Genomic DNA, 11,488 nt, shown 5'->3' with positions numbered 1-11,488 from the left:
GGAAAGTGGCAAATACCAGGTCCCCGTCTTGTCTGTTAGGACCTGAGGAGGATCATTAGCCGTGGGTCCACACTCCAGATCTTGCCTCACAGCATGCGGTGCGTTCCGTCTACCTACTCTCCCAGTGCTAACAGATGGGTCACTATACCGACCTCCACCCATCAGCCAGAGTTAGCATTCAGAACATCAGCAGTGATGTCAGAGAGTCTCCAGGGTGCCACAAAGTCTCTCGGAAACTAGTCCCGTGGCTTGTGAGTCCCCTTCCTCAGCCTTGGTTTGGAAACTCCACTAATGTAGACAGAATGGCTGAGAAGTTTGTGAATCCCTCAGAAGCAGAGCCAGAACCTGAGAGCATTTCTGATCCCTCCCGGCTTCTGGCCTGGGCCTGTCCCGATGCGCTGTGAACTCAGTATTAGGGTCCCCGGAAACAGCGGAGCCCACCCGCCTGTTTTGCTACCCTTTCCTTTGTCAGTATTTATTGATTATCTTCTCTGTTCCAGATCCCAGGGAAACATGAATGAGACACAGCCCTCGCCTCAAGACTGGGGGGTGGAGGGTGTGGAATAGAAGGCCAGGCACCCCCAGCCCGGGTACTAAGTGCATTGGCAGACGGATGCACGCATTTCACCCCGTGCATCTCCACGCGGGCGCAGCAGACTGATGTGTATGTCGCAGCCCCAGCCACTGCTGGAAAATAGCCCTCTCCTTCACCAGCTAGCCCTTCCCAACTTCGGGGCACAGGGGTGTGGTGGGAAGGGGCCTGTGCCCTGCACTCCTGCCTGCTGGTTCACAGAGGAGTGCAGCCACTCTGCCGGGCTGTGGCCCCAGGTCCCAGAGCAGCCAGGAGGAAAACCCAGGCACCCTCTTGGCCTTCTGACTACCAGGCTTGCTCCCACAGACTCGTGTGGGTTTGCATGGGAAGACGTGTTCGAACTGTTTGCTTGAGGGGCCCCTGGCTGGCTCAGTGGGCGGAGCACGAGACTCTTGATCTCGGGGTCGTGAGTTCGAGTCCCATGCTGAGCACAGAGATTACTTAAATACTTTTAAAAACACAGTTTCTTCTATGCTTGGTGCTTGGTCTCTGGAATCTTTTTTTTTTTTTTATGTTTATTTATTTTTGAGAGAGAGTGCAAGCCGGGGAGGGGCAGAGAGAGAGGGAGACACAGAATTCAAAGCAGGTTTCAGGCTCTGAGCTGTCAGCACAGAGCCTGATGCCAGACTCGAACTCAAGAACCTCTAGATCATGACCTGAGCCAAAGTTGGTTGCTTAACCTACTGAGCCACCCAGGGGCCCCTGGAATCTTTTAAGGAATCTTATTTGAGTACATTCCAAATATAGAGGAAGAAAACTATGTCCTGGGAAATACCAAGGAATCGCTAGATTTTTGTAGAATCAAGAAATAGAGGGGCGCCTGGGTGGCTCAGTCGGTTAAGTGTCCAGCTTCGGCTCAGGTCATGATCTCATGGTTAATGGGTTCAAGCCCCGTGTTGGGCTCTCTGCTGACAGCTAGCTCAGAGCCTGGAGCTTGCTTCAGATTCTGTATCTCCCTCTCTCTCTGACCCTCCCCTGTTCATGCTGTCTCTTTCTGTCTCTCAAAAAATAAGTAAAAAACATTAAAACATTAAAATTAATAAAAAAAGAAATAGAAAAGAACAGGGTGCCTGGCTGGTTCAGTCAGTTAAGCATCTGACTCTTGGTTTGGGTTCAGGTCATGATCTCACCGTGGGTTCGAGCCCCATGTAGGGCTCTGTGCTGGCAGTGCAGGGCCTACTTGGGATTCTGTCCCTTTTCCCTGCCATTCCCTTTCTCTCAAAATAGATAAATAAAAAAAAGAAAGAGAAAGGGACAGGGAACCAAGAAAATGAACAAATAGGAGGACTTTCACACACATGCTGAGTGAGGCGACTACCTTCAGTAGAGAGGTGAAAAATGGAATGGAGACAGATGGTCTAGACCAGGCTTGCAGCCCAGCCAGCCCTTCCCTTCCACACCGTTGCCTCCCACAGGCACCTTCCCTGACTTCTGCACGTGGCCGCAGGGTCAGAGTCAGGCTCCGAGGGGGCGGGGGGGGGGGGGCGATGCTGTGTTGGATGGAGACTCTGATCTCCTTGCCTTCATTCTTCAGTCACAAACGCCTCCTCGTCCAGCTGCCTCTGCCCCTGAGGGCCCACTAGGAGCTCTTTTCCTGGGCGGCTTCCTCCCCTGAGCTCAGAGGAGTCATGGGGACGGTCACCCCCCTCCTCTGGAGCCCCCACACCCTGTTGCTATCAGCATCATGCCAGCCTGGAAAAGCAGTCATGTCCAGGCTCAAGAAAACATCAGTTTTGCTTCTGGACTTTTTAAAAGATGTTAAATAGGGACATCTTTCTGGATCGGGCGTGAAGGGTGGGTAGGGATGTTCTCTAGACTCAAGGACCTTGTCCTCGGCAGCGCCCTTCCCTTCCCTCCCTCCGTCTCTCATCCCTGCAGGCCGCCAGCTCACTGGAGCCGAGAGGGCCTCCGCGGCCACCGCAGAGGAGACGGACATCGATGCAGTGGAGACCCCGCTCCAGGGAAATGACATCCTGGAGTTCAGCCGGGGCGTGACCGACCTTGACGCCGTAGAGAAGGAAGGAGGTGCCCACACAGACCCCAAGGTAGGTGGGACGCGACCCATCACACAGTCTGCAGGCGCCTCCTGAGCAAAATGTGCTGTCACGGTCCCTCCTGTACGCTCTGGGCTGGCCTTCGCTTCCTCCATGGGGGCCTGGCTTCTGCAGATGGGCCCGGTGGGCCAGGCTCGACACTGCCGTGTGTCAGGACACCCGGTGTTACCCTTTACAGACGCCACCCTCCAGGGTCCCCTCTCCCTCCTGGGTCCCGTTCTCCCTGGCAGCCCTGCCCTCAGTGGCACCGCATCGCAGCCGGATACCCGTGCAAAGCGGATCCTCACGCACCAGGACTGATCCCCTGAGGCTGAGCTGCTGGCGCGGAGCTGTCCGGGCCCCCTCTGCCTGCGGCTCGGGCTTTGGGGCTCCCTGGTGCCAGGCCTCGGAGGCTGGCAGCCCGCCCTTCGGGGTGGAAACTGCGAGACCGCCTCGGGCACATGCACTCCAACCTCATGTCTTACGCCAAGGCGGCTGGGATCCCGATAGGATCCCGACTGAGAAAGCGATGCCTGGGGAGCACTTTCCAACTGGAAGACACAGTGCAAAACCCGGAAGGAGAAGGCTGAGAAAGGGGCTCCCCTTAGATTCCCTGAGCCATAGCCACCTTTCTTTCCTGCCGTGCGTCGCCCTTTCCCGCTGCAGGCCATGGGGCAGCTCATCAGGCGGAGAGAGAAGCCCATCGTGTCTGCAGGGCGGTGTGGTCCCAAGTCATCTGCCTGATGCTTTCTCGGTGACATTTGTCCCCTGCAAGCGGCAAGAGCCGCCTATCACTGGGTGCCTTTCTTCTGCGCATCTGCAGGGGGACCCCCAGCAGCCCTCCCAGAGATGAAGCGGCTCTCCCTGCAGTTGGCTGATTTAGGGATCCCACAAGCTGTCTTTGTGACTGTTCCCACCTTCCTCGAGGGGACACGGCGGGGGGAGGGTGAGTGGCAAGCACAAAGGTGTTCCGCCTACAGCCGGTGGCTGTCCCTCCCCGCGAAGCAGGGCCTGCTGGCCTGGCCTCCCTCACACAGCCTTGGAGCCCAGGGGGCAGCCCTGGAGGAGGGGACCCCAAGGACCCAGCAGAGGGAAGGTGGAGCTGCCCCCTTCCGGTTCCACAGTGGGGTGGTAGGGGGCTAGAGATCAGCCCCTCTGAATCCAGGTGTGGTATCGTCGGATACAGTGTGAGAGGGGGTACCCAACCCCCCTGTCCCCTCCCCCGTCTGCCTCCATCACGGTGGATCAGTCACTGGGGGGCCAGGCAGGGTGTCCTGGCGGGTGGCCCCGGCCGCCACACCTCCTCCTCCCGGGGCCCTGACCACTTTACCACTGGGGACACCGCATTACACCTGCCTGTGACCAAGCCATCTGTAACAGAGCAGCCACTGCCCTGTGCTCTCTTCTCCCTCCAGGCTTCCCCGCGCCCCCCGGAGCCCATGCTGGCAGCCTCCCCCAGGATGCTCCTCCCCTCCTGCTCCTCGAAGCCTCCGGGCCTGGGCCCGGGGACGCCGCTGTCCACCCACCACCAGATGCAGCTCCTCCAGCAGCTCCTCCAGCAGCAGCAGCAGCAGACGCAAGTGGCTGTGGCCCAGGTCCTCCTCCGCCTCCACCCTCCCCCTCAGGCTCCACTCTCATGGGCTTGACGCGCCTTCCTGGCCAGGGGCGAGGGGCAGCTTTCCAGCATAGGGAGCCGGAAGGGGTCGCTCATGCTGTTGGGTCATTGCTTGTTGGGGATGGGATGGGGGGGGGGGGTTGGGGGGATGTAGTTGAACTAGGAGGAAACGGTCTGGTTTCCCGTGTACCCACCCCTGCTCTGAGCTGGGCTTGGCTGGCTTGGCTGGACGTTGGTGGATAAGGACTTGAACTCCCCAAGCAAGGAGATACACACAGATCTACCCTCCCCTTCCTGCCTCGCACTCCTGGTGTTTGGTGGGAAGGGCCGCCTTTGGAGTCCCGACAGCTGGGACTTTGCAAAACCAGTCTTGAAGGAGCTTCAAGCACGACTTTGTGCCAAACACCCTTGCAAAGACCATCCCCCACCCACCCCCGGCATCCTAACTGCCTTGTCCATACGGGTCCCCTGCACCCCCATCGGTGCCCTGCTTACTCCGGGCAGGGTTTGATCTTACGCTGGCCTTGGAATTCGTATTGGATCTAACTTAGGGGATCTCGGGTACCATGTTGGAGCCATATGAGAATTGGCCTCAGTCTCAGGAGCAAAGTGCTGTGTGGGCCCCAAAGGCTTGTCAGGCCGTGGCCTTGCAGAGGAGGGCCGGGCTGCTTTCCCTTGCTGCTTCCTTCTGCTTGCTTTCCCCGGATGGGATTATAATCCCCATCTTCTCTATGACTTGTGAGTCTGGGTTTCTGGGCAATCAGGAAAAGAGTGAGGACAGGATCGCCCGTCCCATTCAGAGGCTGAATTCTGAGACCAAGGGTGGGGCAGGATCTTGGGGGGTAGGGGGCGGGGCCGCGGATAAGGACAATGAGGAGGGTGAGGCCTCCGGAGCTCGGAAGTGGGGCGCGATCTGGCCAGGCAGCTCTGTGCACTGCCTTCTCGATCTGTGGGAGCAGGCTGACCTCTGAGGTTTTCTGCGTTCTGGAATGGCGGGGAGCAGACTTCTCTGGGGACCGCTTGCTGATCCCCGTTGTTTCTCCTGCTCACTCTTCTCACGACCCTTGGGTGGAGGGGTCACCTTGAGAAAGCACCGGCCGCCTGTCCGGAGCAGGATCTGCGGTCTGACATGGACGGGGCCTTGGCAGCCAGGCTGGAGAGGGCAGAGCCAGTGGGCTGCAGCTCCTAAATGAAGGGAAACTTTTAAAAAAATTCTGATTGTGAAACAAAAGGATGTGTGCTAATGGTAGGAGCATTTGCAGGTGTTTCCAGAACAGCAAGAAAAAGAAGGAATGTCATTAATGGCTTCTCATACTTGGGCGGGGAAAGCGAGGGGAAATCATTGCTCTTTGTCAAATAACAGAATTCATCTCATCTCCTTAATGGCAATGTGGCAGTCCCTAGCGTCCCCTCCTCCCCAGTGTGACAGGATCACAAAGCCTCAGTGCTCCAGCACGGGGCCCTTCCACGACCCGCATCATTTCCGGAAGTTTCCCCTTGAATACAAATCCATTCTCCAACCCATAATACTTTTCTCTTTCAGCATATCAATTGCCACGTAATTACTATTTATCTAAGAAAGGGCTTGATGCATATTCATGATGGATATCATCAGCGAGTCATTTGAATTTGAAGTCTCTGCTAAACACTAAAGAGAAACTAGACACCAATGTATAATGTGCACAAGAAGGTTGTGGTGGCCCGAGGAAGCAGTCAGTCTGCAAAGCCATGACACCTGTGACCCATCACAGCTTTGCCGCAGTCAGCTGAAACCCTAAGTGTAGTTTTCCTGTACGGAGTCAGGCATCTGCCTCACTGGGGCAGCCCTGCCCTGTTTTAGTGATCTCTCCCAGTGGATCTCAGGGAAGGGAAGAGTGTGGTGCCTGCAGTCCACTTCATGTCACTCCCGGGGGCTGGGAGCCCTTAGCCTCCGACTCGCAGTCTGTGGATTGTGGCTGCCGGTGTCCTGCCTGGCTCTCGGGTCCTTCCTGCGGTGACATGGCTGAATGGCAGTGTGGTGTGGCAGTCCTGGCGAGGCGATGGGCAGGGTCGGAGGCTTGCAGAATCTTCAGCCGGACAGGGAACCCGAGGTCAGAGAACTTCCTGAACGCCCATCTCTGCCCCTCTGCCGCCTGGGAGCACAGAAGAGGCGCGGTGTCGCCGCCAAGGCTTTCAGATCCTGTCCTCCAGCCGACTCGGCCCCAAACCCTTCTTCTGTGACAAGTTCTTCTTTCTCTCATTCTAGCAAGAAAGGGCTTTGTACTAGTATCCAGGTCTTTGGGTAAAAACAATGACGTAGGAGACAGAGGTGGATTAACAGGTCTTCTGGACATCTTCCATGCATTTAAGATAGGGCAGACCTGGGGTACGTGGTTTCTCTGGATGGGGTCACCCTTTGTCTGTCTGACGCTGTCACCAACACACTGCAAGCCTTCTGTCTTCTTCACTAAACTGCCAGCAGTCAGGGCGCCTGGATGGCCCAGTCTCTTGAGCATCTGACTCGATTTCAGCTCAGGTCATGATCTTATGGTTCGTGAGTTCGCATTCCCCATCGGGCTCTGTGCTGGCATCATGGAGCCTGCTTGGGATTCTCTCTTTCTCTCTCTCCCTTCCTCTCTGCTCTTGGCATCACTCTCTCTCCAAATAAATAAACTTTTACAAATTAAAAAAAAAAAAACCCTGCCAACAGCTCCCAAATTTCCAGGGGGCAAGAATACCATGACCTTGGCTCTTCAGGTAGGAACACATTTTCCTTCTCTCTGGAAGCATCCAAGGCCTCCTCTGTGACTTCTGGGTTCAGCTAAGGGATACAGGCAGAGTCTCTTGCAAATAGGTGCACTTTTAGGGTCCCTTGTGGTATCGTGTACCCACCCCCCACACCCCTTTCCCGTTTACTCTCCCAGGGCTACTCCGGTCCTGCTGTTGTTCCAGGACCCGGCCTAGGTCTCCTGAACAGGGTTCTGATTGGGTCCAAGACCTTAAGGTCTCCCCCAGCCTCTCCCTAAATTGGTTCAGAGCCGCTCGGGAGGGGCCTGCCCCGGCCTTAGAGGTACAGGGCCAAAGGTGGTGTTGAGCCAGCTCTTGCATTTCTAGCCTAGACTTCAGCGTGTAAATACTCAAAGCCCTCTGACCGCTTTGCCGGCCCAGCTTGACGCTTGCCTGGCTGCACTAGCTTCCTGTTTTGAGTTGGGCCAGAAGTCCAAGGGGAGAGCAGAGCCAAGCCCCACAGCAGAGCTGGGTTGTCGCTGGCACCTGCATGGCCATGAGCCGGGCCCCTGGAGCTCCAGAACTGGCCTGGGCACCGCGGCTGACTGGCAAGAGTGAAGCGGCCAGATTCCTGCGCTGTTGCTATCTAAAGATCTCCCTTCTACCCTCTGCCACTCGTGCTTCTTCTGAAGTCGGTGATTGGTTACTTCTGCTTCGCGAGCGAGCGCGTGCGCTGTAGATGGATGAACGGCACCGAGAACACGCCACACCCCACCTCCGGACCCTCGACCTTGCTTTTTGTCATTGTGGCTTCTCCCCGTGTCCCCAGCACCCCCGGCGCCCTGCCCAGCCCCTGCCTCGCGCATGCTGAGACAGCGCCGCCTGCCTCCGCTGGTGCGTCCGGTGGGGGGCGGGGCGGGGGGAGGGCAAATTGCTGTGGTTCTCTCCACGCCATTTCCATGTGCCTGCTCCCCAACTTCAGCCTGGCCCTGCCCCCACTTCTCGCGGAGGAGCTGGAGTCCAGGCAAGTAGGCCGGAGAGCGAGGGGGCAGGGGTCTGGGCGGGCCGAGGGTGGGTATCACAACTAGAGGGTGCAGGGTTCGACTCCTGCTCGGGGCGCTGTGGCAGGAACGCGGAGCTGGGCGCTGCATGCAGGCCGTGATCTTCCCACGGACTTTGTCCGCACAGTGGGATCGTCCTTTGCCAAAGACCCCATGGGCCCTGGAAAGGAGAGGTTTGCCCGTCCCTTTTCAGAAATTAATAAGGCCTACTTTTGTGAAAGGTGTTGAGTTCTTGTTAAGAAAACATGCCGAATACAAAGGACTGTCCCATCTGGGGGGCAGGAGGGGACAGGCTCGGCCCTGGGTTCCTGGTGGAGGAAGCCAGCACAGGCCACCAGGGAGGACCCCTGTAGCCCAGGCTGAAAATAGAACTGCCCCATCTGTGTGCTCCCAGGCCAGACCTGCATGCGCAAAACTCAGGGACTGTTAACTGGCCTTGGGTTTAAGGAATTACAGGCAGTTTCGTCCCATCCTGGTCCGGGCTCTGCGGTGGCACAGACTGCCAGGGACAGAGGTCTGAGCCTCCTGCCTGATGCCACTTCTGATGGCTGCAGAAGAGCCCGTCAGTGCTTTAGGCAGCGGTGTGCACTTTCCATTCCTGGGGTGCGAAAACACCAGAAACGTCCTAACTCTGCAGTTGCAAAGCTGAAATTCTTAATCTGTACAAAGAGCACTGAGACTCAGGAGCATTTGAGTCAAGGGCCTTTCAGGGGCACTCCAGTTCTTCTGCCTATAAAAAGAAGCTTCCAGCATCCCCGCCCACCCCCACTTCTGCAGGCAGAGACTCCTCTTTTGTCCCCAGTCCTCATTCTCTGATGTCAGAATGGGAATCCAGGGGGCTTCTCCAGGGAGCCTTTGACCAACGGCCCCCAGCGCTGACCGCCATGGTCACCGGGACGCAGGACCCTGAGCCTCTGGCCAGCCCCCTCGGGGGAGAGGTGGACAAAGTGCGGTCCAGGTGGAAGCGAACTACCCACAGTTGCATAGGGAGTCAGCCTCACGCTGCAGCATTCCAGCTCCCGGTCCGGTGCTCTCAGGGGGCCTGTCGTGTTGGGATGTGAGGATCCGAGTCTGTGGTGGGTGTGCAGGGAGCCCTCTGGAGGCGCCAGTCAGCTGCGTCTAGACTTCTCGGCTTTTTCTGTTTCTAGGCCTAGAAACTTTACGCCGCATCTCTGGTTTCTGTTTGACTCCAAGGGAGACAAACATTAACATCCCCACCCGCTCAGTAGATGCCTTTCAATGGTACGCTTGATGGGAAGACGTCACGTCACTCACAGCTGGGAGGTTGCGCTCGGCCCTTTCTTGGGAGGCAGGCGCCCCTGGGGGCTTCCGACAGCAGTTGTCCTGTCTCTCAGAACCAGCGAGATCTGGGGGGCTCCAGGGACACGCCTCCAGGCCTCAGTTTCCAAAGGAAAAAAAGGCTTAACAGCCACCCACCATCTGACATCCAGCTTAAAATATTATTGCCACTACATTCCCTGTTTTCCTTGCTCTTAGACCTTTCCTTAGTTTCCATGAGGCAGCTGATGAGGCTGATTTCTAAACCAAACTGTCCCGTCTGTCCTTGGCAGCACCTCGTGGAGGACAGATTTACTTTAGACTCCTTACCCATCGTCCCCCGGGGCAAGCCAGGCCCAGCCTCTGGAGCCACTAATGGAAAGTGGCAGCTAATCTCATTAGTGGCTCCCACGTAGCAGCAGAGCTGACTGCAAGGTCAGGTCCTCAGACCCGCCAGGAAGGAAGGAAGGAGCTGCGGAATCCAAGAGTGGGATTCTCCCAAGAGCCGGTGGCTGGAAGGCGCAGATGCTGGGCGCGGCAGGTGGTGTAGTCCGGCTCGACCGCCCACAGGGCAGATACAGTCCTCTGCTCTCTGATAAAATGCGCCACCCTTTGGAGCGAACTGCTCTTCGGAAAGCCCGACCCTTTACTGTCTGAGCAGGAGAGTCGGCTAGCTCTCCCCACCCTTCTCCTGCCCTCACCTCACTCGCCCCGGTCCACCGGCCTCAGTCTTATCCACTTCATCCACCCGATTTTTTAGTCCCAGAAACCCCTCTCTCCCACAACCTGCCCTGGTGCAGGCTGAAGGCAGGAGCTCCCTTGCTTCAGGGACCTTCTGAAACCCTTCACAGAGGCCCTTTATCCACCTGTTGGTACAGGAATCACGAATGTGTGAATGTTGTTGGCTTGTGACTCAGTTTCTCCAAGCCAGGCTCCTATTATGACTGTTCCACATCTTGCCCTGGGTTTTGTCCCCCTACCTGGTTACGCACCAGGAACGGACCCTGCAGGGCCCCGAGCACGGTGCACGTGCCCTCACCGGCTCCACCGTGCAAGGAAGCGGGTGCCGCAGTGGGCGGCTCTGTAAACCGTTCACCTCCACCCTGCTGGGCTTGTGGGAGGAGTCCCAGCTGTCAGTCAGCAGGTGTGTGACCCCTACCAGGCATAAAGCACAGTCCAAGGTGCCACGAGACATGAAAAGGGGACGGACGGTCAGGGAGAGAAGCCAGCACCCTCCGATGAGAAAGAACAGACTTTACCACCACCGCCTCACTAATGAGGGGCCTCCGTGGTACTTCCTGTTTCCATCACGTGCCGGCATGAGGAAGGGGAGAGGAGAGACCTAGTAGGGGTTTGCTGTGACACCATTCTTAGCTACTGGCTCAGTGTATCAGTTTGTTTTCCTTTTTTAAAAGGCACCTCCCTCCACGTGACGGGAATGTTCGTTGTCACACCTGACGGGGTGTGGACGCAGGGGCTGGGGCTCGGCTCTGGCCGGCCCCTTGCTCTCGCTGCCGGGCCCTGAGGGGCAGTAAGTGACACGCCGCAGCCCTCACCCGGGAGATGCCGGGAGATGCGCGGGGCCAGTGACCCTGCCTCTTTGGGCTGCATCTCCAGATGACAAGCCTGGGTGCCTGTGTGTCCCCGGAAGGGCTTCTCCCTCTTGAACAGAACACGGCAGGTGTCTTGTCCCCCAGTGACTCTTGTTTGCATTCACGTCCCTCTCTCCTCTCTGTCCCTTCTCTCCGCTCTCCCTCCCCCCACCACCCGCCCGCAGGTTCACTTGCTGAAGGACCAGCTCGCTGCCGAAGCCGCTGCGCGGCTGGAGGCCCAGGCCCGCGTGCACCAGCTCCTGCTCCAGAACAAAGACATGCTCCAGCACATCTCGCTGCTCGTCAAGCAGGTGCAGGAGCTGGAGCTGAAGCTCTCGGGACAGAACGCCAGTAAGTGAGGGCCTGGCTGGCCTCGCCCCCCTCTGCGGGGGCTCTGGGAAACCCACTGCTGGTCTCAGAAGCCCATGGGGGTGTCACATTCGACCCCTGCCCTGCCCCGGCGTTCTAGGGGGAAGCATAAGGTGGCTCTGTCTGTCCCTTCCGCACGCTTCCTGGAATGACAAAATGGCAGGGCTGGCGAGGGTCTGGGCCCCTTCTCGTCCAGCATCCAGACTTGACTTCAAATGTCCCCAGGAGTCACTGCCACGTCT

At 57.6% G+C, this 11,488-nt stretch overlaps 1 protein-coding gene across 3 annotated transcripts in view; it reads left to right on the top strand.

Moving 5' to 3' along the window:
- The window catches only part of NOS1AP (nitric oxide synthase 1 adaptor protein), a 292,958-nt gene that overhangs the window by 262,926 nt on the left and 18,544 nt on the right, over window positions 1–11,488 (top strand). For all 3 annotated transcript variants that reach the window (XM_029935726.1, XM_029935722.1, XM_029935721.1), the window contains exons 7-9: window positions 2,471–2,637; window positions 4,041–4,220; window positions 11,063–11,228. In XM_029935726.1, coding sequence (XP_029791586.1) covers window positions 2,471–2,637; window positions 4,041–4,220; window positions 11,063–11,228 — 513 coding nt within the window. The remainder of the gene's footprint in view (window positions 1–2,470; window positions 2,638–4,040; window positions 4,221–11,062; window positions 11,229–11,488) is intronic.

This window comes from Suricata suricatta, chromosome 3 (genome assembly GCF_006229205.1).
Source record: "Suricata suricatta isolate VVHF042 chromosome 3, meerkat_22Aug2017_6uvM2_HiC, whole genome shotgun sequence".
NCBI classification, from domain to species: domain Eukaryota; kingdom Metazoa; phylum Chordata; class Mammalia; order Carnivora; family Herpestidae; genus Suricata; species Suricata suricatta.
The sequence above is the reverse complement of the archived record's forward strand: the minus strand, read 5'-3'. Positions and strand labels throughout refer to the sequence as shown.